Below are 14,676 nucleotides of genomic sequence, written 5' to 3'. Positions count from 1 at the left end.
ACAAAATTTAAACTCAAGGTTTATATAAATAATGTTTATATATATATATATATTTTATACCTCTTCAGGTCTTTCATAACTCAGACTACCATGCGTCCTCATGTGCTGATTTAGGCCCACCTTTAATTTAAAACTTTTACCACACAACGTACACACATACTTCCGAATATCTTCATGTGTGACCAGATGTTGCTGCAGCGTCTTTTTCGTAATGAAAGCCTTGCCGCACGTTTCACAATTAAATTCACGTATTTGTTTATGCGATCGTATGTGATCATCCAGTTTGGCCTTGCAATAGAAACCCTTCGAACATGTCGGACAATGATGTAGGTACTTCTTCTCGTGACGCCTCTTGTGACCGGCAAATGTTTGAATATGTCGAAACGATGCCCCACAGATTTCACAGCAAAATGGTTTGGAACCTGTGTGAAAACGCATATGCACCTTCAGGTCATAGGAATTGATGAATTTTTTGCCACATTCCTGGCAAACCTCCTCCAAATCATCCATGTGTCGTCTGGCATGCAGGACATAGGTGCCAAGCACTTTAAATCCTTTGCTGCAGAGAGAACATTTGAGTGGCATTGTTCCATCATGTTGGGATTTATGAAGTTTGAAATTTAATGGATTCTTAAGTTCAGCATTGCATTCGCTGCATTTGAAGGGACCAACATGGTCATAAAGAAACTGGGCACGCTTATAGTATGGATGTTTGTTGTCGGCTTTCGAATCGCAATTTCTAATATCTAACCGTTTCTCTTTGGCATATTCATTGTGTATAAAATGTAAATATCCCCTTAATTTTTCCTCGTCAATATTCAAATTCATTTCCGAGTTAACTGCTTGCAACATTTGTTCAAACGATTCGTTGCGTTTATTTTTACAACAATTTTCTATTAAATTTGAATTCCAAAGATTGGGATACCGTTCATAGATATCCAATAACTGTGTTATTTGTTTATTTTTCAACTCACAATGCTGTGGTTTTAATTTAACTGAGGGTTTGGCGGATTCGTATGCCGGCCTTAAAAATTCTAATTCCTTTATAAACCATAATGGTTTTTGATCCTTTGATGATCTGTTCTGTGATCGTTTGTATTGAAGGTTCAAATGTTTGATAACTCTTTCAATTTGGACGGTCGTCATATCTATTTTGTATTTGTTTTGTAAAACATTTTTAATTTTTTCCCAATATTTTTCTTTTAATTTTACACTCAACTTTGGTGGCAATTTCGAGTTCCATAATTCGGGTTGTTCTTTATAGGATTCTATAAACAATTTTAAATTTTGCCTGGATTTTATGAAGTTCTGAACAAATGTGCCAGATGAGAGAGGACTATTGTCTTTCGAGTCCGCCGTTGACTAAAAATGAAAAATTTAAATAATTTTAAATGTTTAGCTCTATCAAATAGACTCCATACCTCTTTATCAAATTTTATAGACTCCATATCTATTTCGTCTGAATCAGTAAGAGGTTCTTCTTGATTTTCTTCCACTTCAGATTTATTTACATCTTCCACTGTGAGCTCTGTTGACTGTCCCTGTTTTAAAAATTGTTCTTCGTCATTTTCGGTCTCTGAGTCCGAACTCTTTCTGTTAGCAATTAAGTTCAATGGGTCCTGGAAATTAAAAACATATTTGGAGACCCCAGACATATTAAAACTGGCCTTAAGTTCGAAAATGTGTTTTTATGGCCGCCTAACGAAGTTAGAACTTTCTAACCATTCTAGCAAACACTTACCATGTCTTTATCTGATCTTCTGTCCTCAATGGCATCTTCAATATTTTCACAATTTTCTCTTTGAATATTAATTTGATAGTTTATTTCTGTTTTCTCATCGCATCCCTCCTCTTCCTCATTGCCCAAAGCATCACATTGGGCAATGCATGGGAGCATAATTGATTCTTCCTCCAGCTCAAAGTATTTATCATGATGACATTTCAAAATGTACTGATAGGTATCATTTTTCGCCTTCGGTGACCTCAGGATTTCACCAATTCGCATATACTCCACATAATCGTTCATTCTGATTGGTTAATTAATTATTAATTAATTAAATATATTTTTTATTTAAATTCAAAGGAACCCTAAGAGAACCAGGAAAAACAACAAATAAATGGGGAAGGGCTCTAAAAGATCAAAAATAGAATATAACAATAATATTTAATAAAAAAAACATTTGCTTGTTCACTGTTGTTAGTTGCCTGAACATACCCAATGCCGTGTTCTGTTGAAGGGAGGCGTATGTTAATTTGTTTTTTTTTTTACAACTGCTTGGACTAAACATACCACCTTTCAAAACAAAGTGGAATGAAATTTCTGTTGGATACAGTTTGTCAACTAAAGGTTTGTGAACCTCTTTTTATACCCTCCACCAAATATAGTATGAAGGGTATATTAAGTTCGTCATTCCGTTTGTAACTCATCGAAATAATAATTTTAACCCCAACAAAGTATAAGTGTTAAATTCTAAGACAATTTAGCCCTGTAAGTCCGTCCGTCTGTTGTAATCGAGCTACGGTCAAAACGAATTAAAATAGAAAGCTAAAATTTTGCACAGATCTGTCTTTTGTCTGCAGACAGGTCAAGTTGGTCTACGCTATCGTACAGCCCCCATATAACGGTATGGTATTTTTATGATTTTTGCCACATTTTTCAATGGAATTGTCTGAAATTGTACACAAGGAGTTCTTTATGAGTACTTTACCCCCTGACAGAGAATTCTCTATATAGGTCCACGATATTGTATAGCCCCCATATTTCCATTTTGATGATTATTGCGATGTTAATCACCGGAATTGTTCCAAATGTCGTATATAAAATTCGGAACAGTTACTATTGGGTGAGATGAAAAAGCTGCAACTAACTTCAGACTGCTATCATTCATAAGGAAGAAAACAGCAACATCAGCAGAAAAGGTTCGAAAAGTAAAGAAGCGACTTAATCGAAACCCGCGTCGCAGTGGACGAAAAATGGCTCATGAGCTGAGCATATTGCAATATTTCATTCGGCAAATATTGAAAAATGAGCTCGGGGTAAAGCCATTGAAATTCCAAAAAGTGCAAGAACTTACACCGCAACATAAAGAAAATAGACTCAAAGTATTCTGGAGGGTGTATTAAAGCCTTGGGCACGTAAACATTTGCCCGCAAACCTCGGACATTCCAACAGGACTCAGCGCGCGTCAGCCAAGAATGGTTACAAAATTAGGTTCCTCGATTCATTTCCAGTGCACAATGGCCAACAAAATCTCCGGATACCAATCCGTTGGACTATTGTGTCTGGAGTATTTTGGAACGAAAGGTTGTCACTAAAAAATATCAATTTGTCAATCACCTCAAGCAAGCGCATCGCCGGGAATGAGTCAAAATACCGCAGAGCAACATTTGGGCAGCGTGTGACGGTTTCATTGGTCGTTTGAAGGCCATAATTCATGTCAAAGGCGACCAATTTGAACAAATCTAAACTTATTCTAAAATGTAATGCTATTCCGAAATTGTTTGCTTTTATTTAATAAAACTTAAAAGAAAATGTAAAAATTATGGCGTTTTACTTTGTTGCAGTTTTTTTATCTCACCCTGCACAAATTTTATCTCCTATGACACAAATTACTCATGCAGGACCACGTCTTCGTATAGCTCCCATATAACGGTCTTCATTTGAGAGGTATTTTTGAACGGATTTTTTTTTTTTTTTTTTTTTTTTTGAAAAATTTTAAGTTTCTTCCAAATGGTGGAACTTAGCTGCTTTTTTACTTGTTATCGTTGAAACAATGTAATCTTCTTCTCTCTTGTTACGTATTTGTTAGATTAATGAAATATTTATTGATACTATTCATTAAAAATAAATGTAATATTAGTGCATAAATAATAAGACGGCTCATAATTAACCTTAGGGTTCGAACAGAATATCCAGTATTTGATCCACGGATTTTTTGTATTTCAAAAATACTGTTTTATTTCTTTTCTTCATTTTCAGCCATTTGCTTTCGATGCTTTACTGTATGTCGATACATATTATATTTACAACTAAACGTTTTTCCACAGATTTCACATTCAACTTTCGGGTTCCCTTTATGCCTGGCTAAATGATTGTTCAATGTGATATTCGTTTTAAAAGCTTGATTACACAAGTGGCAGATGAATTCTTTTGTTTCGTTATGAGTCTGCAAATGTTTATTGAGTACGGACTTTATGTGAAACCCCTTTGAACAAATAGGACATTTATGGCTGTAATTTTTGTCATGAATCAATTTGTGACGCCTAAAAGTACTTTTGTTTCGGAATGAAGAACCGCAGATGTTACAAACGAATGGTCTTTCATTCGTATGGGAGTGTCTCATGTGTTCCATCAAAGAGTTTTTATTCACGTAACCTTTACCACATTCTTTGCACTCAAAACTAAAATCTTTCATATGGCGTCGAATATGTTCAATGTAGGTGTTCTTTTCCGTAAACGGCTTCTGGCATAAGGAACACTTTAATGGTATGCTGCCATCATGTTTGGATCTGTGAATTTTTAAACTAAACGGATTACTAATCACTTTTTTACACTCAGAACACTCATAAGGTGCCACATAATCGCGGAGATATTGAATGTATTGGAAATATTTCGCTTCAGGATCCTCTCTACTAGGCATGCCTTGCAAACGTTTTTGTTTAGTGCAAAACAAGTGAACGTTGTTGAGATAAAATTTAAGTTCATTTATACCAACTTTCATAAGCATTTCACACTCTAAAATTTGCTGCATGTTTTCCAGGGCTTCCGTGCGTTTGTTGTTACAACAATATTCCATTAAGTCACTATTCCAAAGGCATGGAAATGTTTCATATATTCTCAGAATTTGTATAATCTGTTGAGAATTCAAATTATTGTTGCCGAATTCCGACAGAGAAATCATTCGAACGGGTACATGCAAAAATTCTAGGTGTTCAAAGAACCAGTCTGGTTCGATAATTTCACCCGTGGTCCATTTATATTTCAAACGCAAATAAGCTACTATGGCACTAGTCTGTTCTAGGGATAGTAGCACAGATGTTTCCATTTGGACCTCAGAAACAATTTGTTGCAAATATATTGGCCTTTGTTGGGGTTTAATATTTTTGATAAGTTCATTATCCCAGAGTTGGGGATTATTTTTTAAAGCCCTAATAAATGCCAAACCATTTGGTCTTGTATTCATGAAATCATTCACGAATTTGGAATAGCTTTCGATTTCAATTTCGCTAAGCTGAAAACATGATGAAGAGGAGTTTCTTTATTAATGATTTATTTAGAAAAAATATTCATTGATTACCTCTTCATCATTCTTTTCCCATTCGTTTTCATCCGGGTACTTGTTGTCCTCCCACGACATGTCATCAGCATCTATATTTTCCTCTTTAATTTGAATAGTTGTATTATTTAGGGGATCCTAAAGTAGAAAATTGATTAAAATAAAAACTTTATAATTAAGGAAAAATGTCTACGTCTTCACAAAAACGTCTTTTACGTTCACGGTGGGGTAATTAAATCATAATTTGAATACCTGATTAGCATTTGCACAAATTATCGCCTCCTTAACATCAACCGGCTCCATCTCCTCTAATTTTCCCAGCATATATGGATCTCTTCCATGAACATTATCATCCAAAGGCTCGTTTTTTACAATAGGTTCCAGATTGGGGCCATCGCCAGGTCTTGGACTCTCCCTTTTCGCCATAAACATATATTCTTGGTCATTATTAATATCCAGTGGGTCGGCAGCAGTGGTTTCATCCACAGTATGTATATCACGAACATTGCCATCAAAGAAGTGTTTATTCCGCCAGTGACCAATGAGCTCGAACAAGTCATCCAAATACTCATCACAATCATGACAGTTTAATATGTATTTATTTTCTTGATTTATCGAGGGTGACAAAAGGACTTGTCCACATTTTATGTAGTTACTATAATCGCCCATTTGCTTGGAATGTTATTTTCTGAAATAGTTTATGTTTTCATATATTTTCTAGAGGGTATGTTGGGTATGTTCAATGTTAGTTTGTTTATATTCCAGGAACCCTCATTAACACAACATATGGGTACGTTCAGTGAGAGTATGTCTAGGTTTTCAATTGATGAGTATGTTGAGTGTCATGTATACCCAATTTGTTGTAGGCTACTGCCAAGAAGTTTATTATGGGCATGGCTCAATAAGAAAGGTTGCTCAATTTGAAAGAAGCTAGAAAAATGCAACTCTGTGCTGGAGTCTTATGGTGTCAAATTTCAAAAACAAAATTCTTATATTGGCAAAAACCCGTGAATCAAGAATGGGATATCAGGGTTATCCCACAAGATTGAATCTAAAATAGTAGGACAATACAGTTTTTTTTACTAAATTGTAAAATTTGTAAAACATTGTCTTCAAAAATTTGCATTTATTTTGGAAACGAATTTGAAAGAATTTCAAGTTATTGTATTTTTTATTCAAAACAATACACAAAAGAAAAAAAATGTATTTGGGGCGTAGATTTGTTCTACCTTCTGTAATTATGCCGTGATTATGGGTAGGATTGTATCAGCCACAAAAGCAAAGTTACAAGAGTTATTTCAATTGAGTTCAAAGACAAATTAAAGTATAAACAAAAACTTCCACATTACAACGATCAAGTAGCTGAAATAAGAAAACTCAGACTTTTCGAAGACGACTTTTTCAAAATATTGTTGCATATTTTTATTTAAGGATGTAGTTTACGACTAAAAAGATTTGTATTAATAAATAGTTTAACTTTTTTATATATTTGCATTCAAAAATGGACGGCTGGCGAAGTAAATTTTAATATACAATACAGCACCCCACTTCGAAAAAGAGACGAACAGAAGAGATAGACAATGGGACCTGACTTAACACAACACTGATCTTGTTTTAGTAAATGTATGTTTCCACATTTTTCTTCCCCCTGCCGACTTTTGTCAGGGAAGTTTTACATCAAAATACTAAGAAGTTAATAATTTCACACTAGACTCGTATTTATTCAAATCAAAATCTAACATTGAAATAATATTATTCCATATTAATTCTGATATTTTTCACGACTCCAAACAAAAATGTCTTACAGAAAGTAGTTTTATTGATAATATGAAAAACGTTTCAAATTCGCATTAAATTTTGTTATTGATAACAAATTTTGCAAAAAGATCAAAAATCTATTAACGCTATATGATAATTTAAAACACAAAATAACCTTCTCATCCACTTAGACAATATTTTCTTGCGGTTCCTTTCTTCTGTGCGTTTTCATGTGATGATAGATACCAAGGCGATTTTTAAACAATTTGCCACACAGCTCACATGGATGCTTAAGTTCCGTTTCATGTGTCATAGTATGAGCTTTTAATGTACTTTTCGTTTTAAAACCTTTGCCACATATTTTACATATTCGATCACGCACTTCTTTGTGAATATCCATGTGGTTGTTGAGTGCATCCTTTGAAAAAAATTGCCTCGGACATACAGAGCAACTGTAGCAATATTCCTTATTGTGGCGCCTGGTGTGCAAGACAAAGGCATTGTTATGGCGAAACGATGCGCCACAAATTTCACAGCAATACGGTTTGATGCCTGTATGGATACGCATATGCTCTCTCAAATCAGCATCTCTCATAAATCGTTTACCACATTCCTTACATTCCACTGATAAATCATCCATGTGTCGCCTGCAATGTCGTATATAGGCCTCCGCATTGTTATAAGGCTTTCCACATATTTTACATTCTATACCTTCTCCACCGTTATGACCGTTTATATGGATTTTGAACGCTATCGCATACCCAGATTTTTTGTGGCACTGTTCACACTCAAAGGGTCCCACGTGATCGCATAGATATTGCATGTGAAAATAATATTCGGAAACCTTATCGTGCTTGGATTTTTTCTTTGACAAAATTTTCGTTTTCGTACAAAACGTGTTTATATCATGGATATACCTCCGAAGATCACTTATTTCCGTTTTCAATTTCATCTTGGCTTGAAGGACTCTCTGCATTTCTTGCAAAGCCTCATCACGTTTATTGTTGCAAACGTATTCAACTAAATCGGTATTCCACAGATGTGGAAGTTTTTCATATATTCGGAGTATTTGTATGATTTGAGCCCTCTTCAGAATGTAGGAACCCAGTTCATCGATTGTAGCCGAGTAAGGGGATGGTAAAAATTTTAAATGCTCAACAAACCATTCTGGTTCAGGTTTATTTGGATTATCAGCTCTCTTCAATGCAATTCTTTGTCTTGAACGTAAATAGGTAATGGTTTCACGTATTTGATCCAGGGTTAATTTCACATTAACTTTCTCTTCAACTTCTTTGGCAATTTCTTCCAGATATTTTATTCTTTGTTGTGTCGAAAGTTGATTGCTAACTCCAATTTCCCATAGATTCTTTTGTTTTTTATATGCTTCTATAAATGTAGAGACGTTTCTTTTCGAATTAAAAAATCCATGTATAAATTTATTTCCTCTTGCAGCATTGCGTTTCCTTTTACCCGTACTTTCCTGCAAAATAAAGGGAATTGGTAAACAAAAATTAAGTCAGTTACGGATAAGTCTCCCAATTACCTCATCTTCGTTTTCCTCCTCTAGGGGATTTGATTCAGGCTGAACATCTTCTTCAGTAGAATGATCACTGTCAATTTCGTTACTATCATCGCGATAATCATCCGTATCTTCTAGTTTTTCACTTTCTGAATCATTTTCTATGACCGATTTTTCATCTTTGGGTTTTCTATCTTCATACTCACTACTCTCAATAAAAAACTCTACATCGTCTAGGTAAGGCGTGCTTTCCTCTTCCATGTCCACATCGTTTTGGCATTCAATTAGGTACTCTACTTCAGTTTTCGAAATGGGTTCCTATTTATTGAGAATATATTAGATTTTAATTCAAAATTTGCCTAATCCTGTCTCAGGCGAAGAACTTTTCACTATTAATTGATCTGTTCCAGAACTGCAAGAATGTAAAAGTTTCTACTGCCATAACCGATTTCCCCTCTATGATATCGAAGAAAATTGCAAAACTAGTAGATTCGTGCAAGTACTGGAACAGAGAAAATATTTATTTATCTTAAACATATACAATGTTGTGTGAAGAAATCTTGTCATTCACAAACAATCGACCCTATGCAAACAAATGCTAACACAATGTTTGTACGAGGGCTACATATATTACCTCCAATTCCTCCTTGATGACTTCATTTGCGATTGATTTTTCTAACTCATGGAATGTTTGTTCATCCTCATTTGCTGGATCATGTTCTTCTTTGTAAATTTCCTCCACCTCAAATTCCGATTCATTAAAATCTTCCACTTCATAATGACTTTGCCAGTGTGGAATGAAACGTTGCAGATCGCAATAATATTGGTCACAATCGCCGCATTTCAATATAAACTGATCTTTGTCGGTTAGTGAAGGTGATAATAAGACTTCACCACATTTAATATATTCATCGTAATCCGGCATTTCAGCAGTATATTAAGATCCTTTTAATATTAAGTTCCTACTAACAAAATTTTGTGTAATTTCCTACAGCTCGAGGTAAACACCAAGGTATGCTTAGGTCGACTTTTGACTTATTGTCTTGTGAAAGAAAAAAAGGATTGACAATTCAGGCAGATGTATAAGGTAGTCGTATCAATTCTTATGAATGAATAATTAGGGAAAATATGCAAATTGTTTATAATTGATAGTAAATGTAAATACAGGTAGATGCATCAACGCTTGGGAGCATTGATATGTCAAAAAAATTTTAATGTTTTTTTTAAACTACGTCATTCGGACGCTATTATAATTCGCGTTTTTCAAAATTTTTTACAAATTTAAATATATATTCTTCTACCATGATAAATACCTTGCCAGTTTCAAAGGCTAAAGTTGAGTTTAAGGGCTATGGTCGGATTGACTTGAAATTTTTATCATAGGGGGGTATTTTTTAACCTGATTTTAACTATGGATCGCCTAGCTAGTGTTAAACATATCCCAGAGGAAATCTCATATTTTTTTAAAGGATTCAAAAAGATCAAGTAGAGTATTTATGCCTCTATTAAGCTGGGAATACATAAAGCGCTTATTTGGCGGGCTTAAGTCATCGGCTGGCTTCTTCGGAAATGAACAAAGGAGCCTAGGGCCAAAATCGAACTAGGTCAACCTAAAACTCCTTTGTTCATCTACGAAGAAGCCAGCCGATGACTTTAGCCAGCCAAATATGCGCTTTATGTATTTCCAGCCTTACAGCTTTTTTACTTGTTCAATTTTGATTCGTTTTATTTTTCCGAAAACCCAAAATCATACAATCCTTTGCATGCCTACTTAGTTAAACATATCCCAGAGGAAATCTCATATTTTTTTAAGGATTCAAAAAGATCAAGTAGAGTATTTATGCCGCTATCGGCGGATGTAGATTTCTGTAAGGTCGTGCAGTGAGTTCGAATTGAACTCAATGTCTGACGCATTACTTGTCAAAGTGTCGGGCGGAATTTGTACTAGTGCTTTGACTTCACATAATTCAGCTGGTATGGAAATGCTGTATTTTTTACGGTTTTCATCATCAGCAACAATCTGATTTACAGGGTGAAATAAAAAACACTGCAACAAAGTCAAACGCCATAATTTTTATTTTTTTTAATTTTATTGAATGAAAAAAAAATCGGAAATAGCATCAAATTTTAGAATAAGTTTAGTTTTGTTCGAATTGGTCACCTTTGGCACGAATTATGGCCTTCAAACGGCCAATGAAACCGTCACACGTTGCTCGAATGTTGCTCTTTTTTCGGTATTTTGGCCCATTCCCGGCGAAGCGCTTGCTTGAGGTGATCGACACTTTGGTATTTTTTAGTGCCAATCATACTTTCCAAAATACTCCGGATTTCCGACGGATTGGTATCCGGAGATTTTGGTGGCCATTGTTCGCTGGTAATGAAGCGAGGATCCTCATTTTGTAACCATTCTTGGGTGCCGCGTGCTGAGTGCAATGGTGCTGAGTCCTGTTGGAATATCCAAGGTCTGCGGCCAAAATGTTTGCGTGCCCAAGGCTTTAATACACCCTCCAGAATATTTTCGCGATAATACTCGGCATTAATTCTGACATGTATACATTAATTCTGATGGTGAGTTCTGGTGGTCAACCACTGCGAAGGTGCACATTTTCAGCTGGCCTCTTTGGCAAGTAAACACGATCACTTTTAATGTTTACAAACTGCTGGACAACGAATGTTTTCTCATCGAAGAAAACAAATTCGGCAGTTCACCATTTTCGACCAAGCAAAGCAACTCTTTAGCGTCGGGATACGCTACCAGTATCACGGTAGCGAGCGATGGCACAAAAAATGTATTCATATTTAAATGCAGCAGCGCTCTAACGATAGCCACTTGTAATTTTCCAGCCAAATATAAATAAGTCACACTATCATGCTTAAATTCCATCACGAATAACTTTTTTCTGGAAAATTCTCACCAAAATAATTGTAAACAATATAATGAGCTGTCACTGGAATAATTTTAACAGCTGTCGGACGAGTGGCTTAGAAATGGCAGCAATCTGAAGTTGGTTGCCCTCACCCTGTATATTTTTTGACATTACCAAGGCAGGTTTTTTCTATACCCTGACCTGGAAATGATTGTACCATGGTATGACGCACATACCCTATTCTCAAGCACAAGCCTTATACCCGCTGACCATCATTGAGTTATAAGCTAGTTCCAAATTTATATGGACTTGTGTTAAAAGCATATTCCATGTTTAGGCTGTATTTCTTTTGAACCCATGGGAAAGAACCATTACAATAATGAAATCAAATATTTTGCTTTTCCATTCAATTTTATTTTTATTTAGTTATATTAATAAAACTTATATTTTTTATTTTTGTTCTTAGTGATGTAGGCCCTAATAAAACTATTAGAACGACAAAATACCAATAATCGCCTGGTCACATTGCAAAGTCGAAGAACAAGTGTCATTTGCCCCCTACATCTCCCCTTTATTTTCGAAAATTTATAAAAATGCTTTGTACTACCAATATGACTGGGCTTTAGTTATCTTGTGGTTCCTTTCTGCGATGAGTTTTCATATGATGATATATACCCAGTCGATTTTTAAACAATTTTCCACACAATTCGCATGGATGCTTCAACTCTGTTTCATGCGTCAATGTATGAGATTTTAATGTACTTTTTGTCTTAAATCCCTTGCCACATATTTTGCAAATACGTTTACGCTCTTCTCCATGGATATCCATATGATTGGTGAGTTCGTTCTTTGAATAGAATTGTCTGGGGCACAAGGAACAACTGTAGCAATATAATTTCTTGTGACGTCTGGTGTGCAACAACAAGGCATTACTATGCCGAAATGATGTTCCGCAAATTTCACAGCAATATGGTTTAACTCCGGTATGAGTACGCATATGAAGTCTCATATCAGCTTCTCTTATGAAACGTTTGCCACATTCTGTACATTCCACCGGCAAGTCATCCATATGACGCCTGCAGTGCTGTATATAGGGCTCCAACGTGTTATAGACCTTTCCACAAATTTTACAGTCTATACTGTCAACACCACCGTCATGACTATTAAGATGCATTTTGAACTTCAAAGGATGCACAACTTTCTTGTTACACAAATCACATGCAAATGGTGATACATGGTCACGTAGATATTTCATATCATCATAATACTCGGAAATTTTGTCTGGATCGACATTTTTCATTTCCATACGTTTTTCTCGACTGCAAAACATGTTTATGTCATTAACATATCTCTTCACATCGATCATTTCTGTTGTTATTTTCATTTTAGTTTGTATTACATTCTGCATTTGTTGCAGGGCCTCATCGCGTTTGTTGTTACATACGTATTCGACTAAATTTGTATTCCACAAAAACGGAAATTGTTTATATATGGCCAGAAGTTGTATAATTTGCGATCTTCTCAAAGTGTGGGGACCCAGTTTATCGATGGTGGCATTATAACTGGACGTTCTCAAAAAACTCAAATGCGGAACGTACCATTCTGCCTTATTTGCATTCATTGCTGCAATTCTATGCTTTGACCGTAGGTACGCTATAATATCGCGTATTTGATCCAATGTTAATTTCAAAGCAATTTTACTCTCAAAATCCCTGGCGATTTCTTCAAGATGTTTGATTCTTTGTTGTGTCGTAAGTTGTGCACTAACTCCAATTTCCCAAAGATTTTTTTGATTTTTATATAGATCTATGAATGTTAGAACATTTTTCTTAGTATTGAAAAATTCACGTATAAATTTATATCCCCTAGAAGATTTGTAGTTTATTTTGAATTTATTATCCTGGAAAACCAAAGAAAAATAATCTCAATATGTCCATTGAAGGGTCAATGTAATATGTATGCTACCTTGTTTTCCGGGGAAGAAGTATCCTGTCGATCATGGTCGTCAGTGTGATATGCCTCTTCACTATTACCATCATTGCTGTTTTCATAGTTTTCATCAATGTCTTCATCGTCATCGTTGTTTTCTTGGTTTTCATTTTCTGCTTCGTCTTCCGAAATTGCAGGTTTCTCCTCTTCAGCATATATATTTTCAATTCCATCACTCTCGATGAATATATGTATTTCTTGGTCAGTGTATTCAGGTTTTTCATCTTCAAGATCTAAATCATTATTACATTCAATTATGTACTGTTCGCTTGGCTCTGTTATGACGTCCTAGAAATTTTAAAAAAAATGTTAATTGTTTACGTCCATTAAGTATAAAATCTTATCACCTCCATACAACACACCCTTTACACAAACAAATGCTATGCTTACACATTGTTTGCACAGAGTATTAGTTTACCTCAAGTTCATCTACGCCAGATTCTTTTTCGTGTTTGATTTCTGTTTTGATGGTCAGTGTCTTCAGTTTCATCTTTTTTTCTTCCTGCAGCTCCTCTTCCTGCGTTTCGTCCATATCCATTTCCAAATCCGATTCATAGCTATCATTGTAATGTCTTTGCCAGTGAGGAATGAAAAGTTGCAAATCACAATAATATTTCTCACAATCACTGCATTTTAATAGAAATTGATCCTTGTCATGTATTGAGGGTGATAGCAAGATTTCGCCGCATTTAATATAATCATCAAAGTCGCACATTTTCACTAGTTTGGAAACGTTTTTAATATGAAGTTCAGACCGATACAATTTTATTGTTGACCAAATGCTCTTCTGGCTGAAAGTAGGGATAATTAGGTCGTTTTGTCGCTAGTCGTCTGATCGACTTGTACTTTTAGTAAATAATCAATTTATCGATTTATAATCGTTTTTGCAATCAATTTCAAGCTTCCACCTTTTTCAAATATGAAAATAATTTTGTATTTCCCTATTTCTTCTGTTTCAATAATTAAAGGCCGTTTAAAGCAAAAGACAACCGCCGAAAAAACTGAAATTGTTAAATGACCTCTATTTGCACCTAAACTTCATAATATATCTCATCTACTAGATTTTCATAATAAAAAAATATTCCCTAAATATTTTCGACTTATCAGGTAAGTCAATCGCCTTATTCCAAGTATCTAATCCGGTTAAAAAACTAGATAGCTTAATCTGGCAGCTACACCGAAACGTGAACATAAATTTATATTTTTGTTTTTTATATCATTTATTTTTATCTGATGACTTTGTTGAAAGAAAATTAGGATAACCATT

The 14,676-nt window shown here is 35.0% G+C and overlaps 3 protein-coding genes across 3 annotated transcripts; all 3 read right to left on the bottom strand.

Annotated features, from left to right (window-relative positions):
• Window positions 1–41: 41 nt before the first annotated feature.
• On the bottom strand, window positions 42–2,125 carry LOC101891361 (myoneurin-like). Its single transcript, XM_005187403.4, has 3 exons — window positions 1,742–2,125; window positions 1,422–1,619; window positions 42–1,362 (listed from the first exon to the last, which is right to left on the bottom strand). The coding sequence occupies exons 1-3, from the start codon at window positions 2,024–2,026 to the stop codon at window positions 55–57; spliced, it is 1,791 nt and encodes a 596-aa protein (XP_005187460.1). The 5' UTR covers window positions 2,027–2,125; the 3' UTR covers window positions 42–54.
• Window positions 2,126–3,799: 1,674 nt separating this feature from the next.
• LOC101891191 (zinc finger protein 761) lies at window positions 3,800–6,113 on the bottom strand. Its single transcript, XM_005187402.4, has 3 exons — window positions 5,529–6,113; window positions 5,298–5,414; window positions 3,800–5,231 (listed from the first exon to the last, which is right to left on the bottom strand). The coding sequence occupies exons 1-3, from the start codon at window positions 5,943–5,945 to the stop codon at window positions 3,957–3,959; spliced, it is 1,809 nt and encodes a 602-aa protein (XP_005187459.1). The 5' UTR covers window positions 5,946–6,113; the 3' UTR covers window positions 3,800–3,956.
• A 546-nt stretch (window positions 6,114–6,659) lies between these two features.
• LOC101891018 (uncharacterized) lies at window positions 6,660–14,222 on the bottom strand. The gene is made up of 6 exons (XM_005187401.4): window positions 13,828–14,222; window positions 13,386–13,697; window positions 12,046–13,320; window positions 9,188–9,487; window positions 8,578–8,871; window positions 6,660–8,514 (listed from the first exon to the last, which is right to left on the bottom strand). Exons 1-6 carry the CDS (start codon window positions 14,122–14,124, stop codon window positions 7,222–7,224), a joined length of 3,771 nt encoding a protein of 1,256 aa, XP_005187458.2. The 5' UTR covers window positions 14,125–14,222; the 3' UTR covers window positions 6,660–7,221.
• Window positions 14,223–14,676: the final 454 nt, after the last annotated feature.

Source organism: Musca domestica, unplaced genomic scaffold (assembly GCF_030504385.1).
Source record: "Musca domestica strain aabys unplaced genomic scaffold, Musca_domestica.polishedcontigs.V.1.1 13, whole genome shotgun sequence".
Lineage (NCBI taxonomy): Eukaryota > Metazoa > Arthropoda > Insecta > Diptera > Muscidae > Musca > Musca domestica.
The sequence above is the reverse complement of the archived record's forward strand: the minus strand, read 5'-3'. Positions and strand labels throughout refer to the sequence as shown.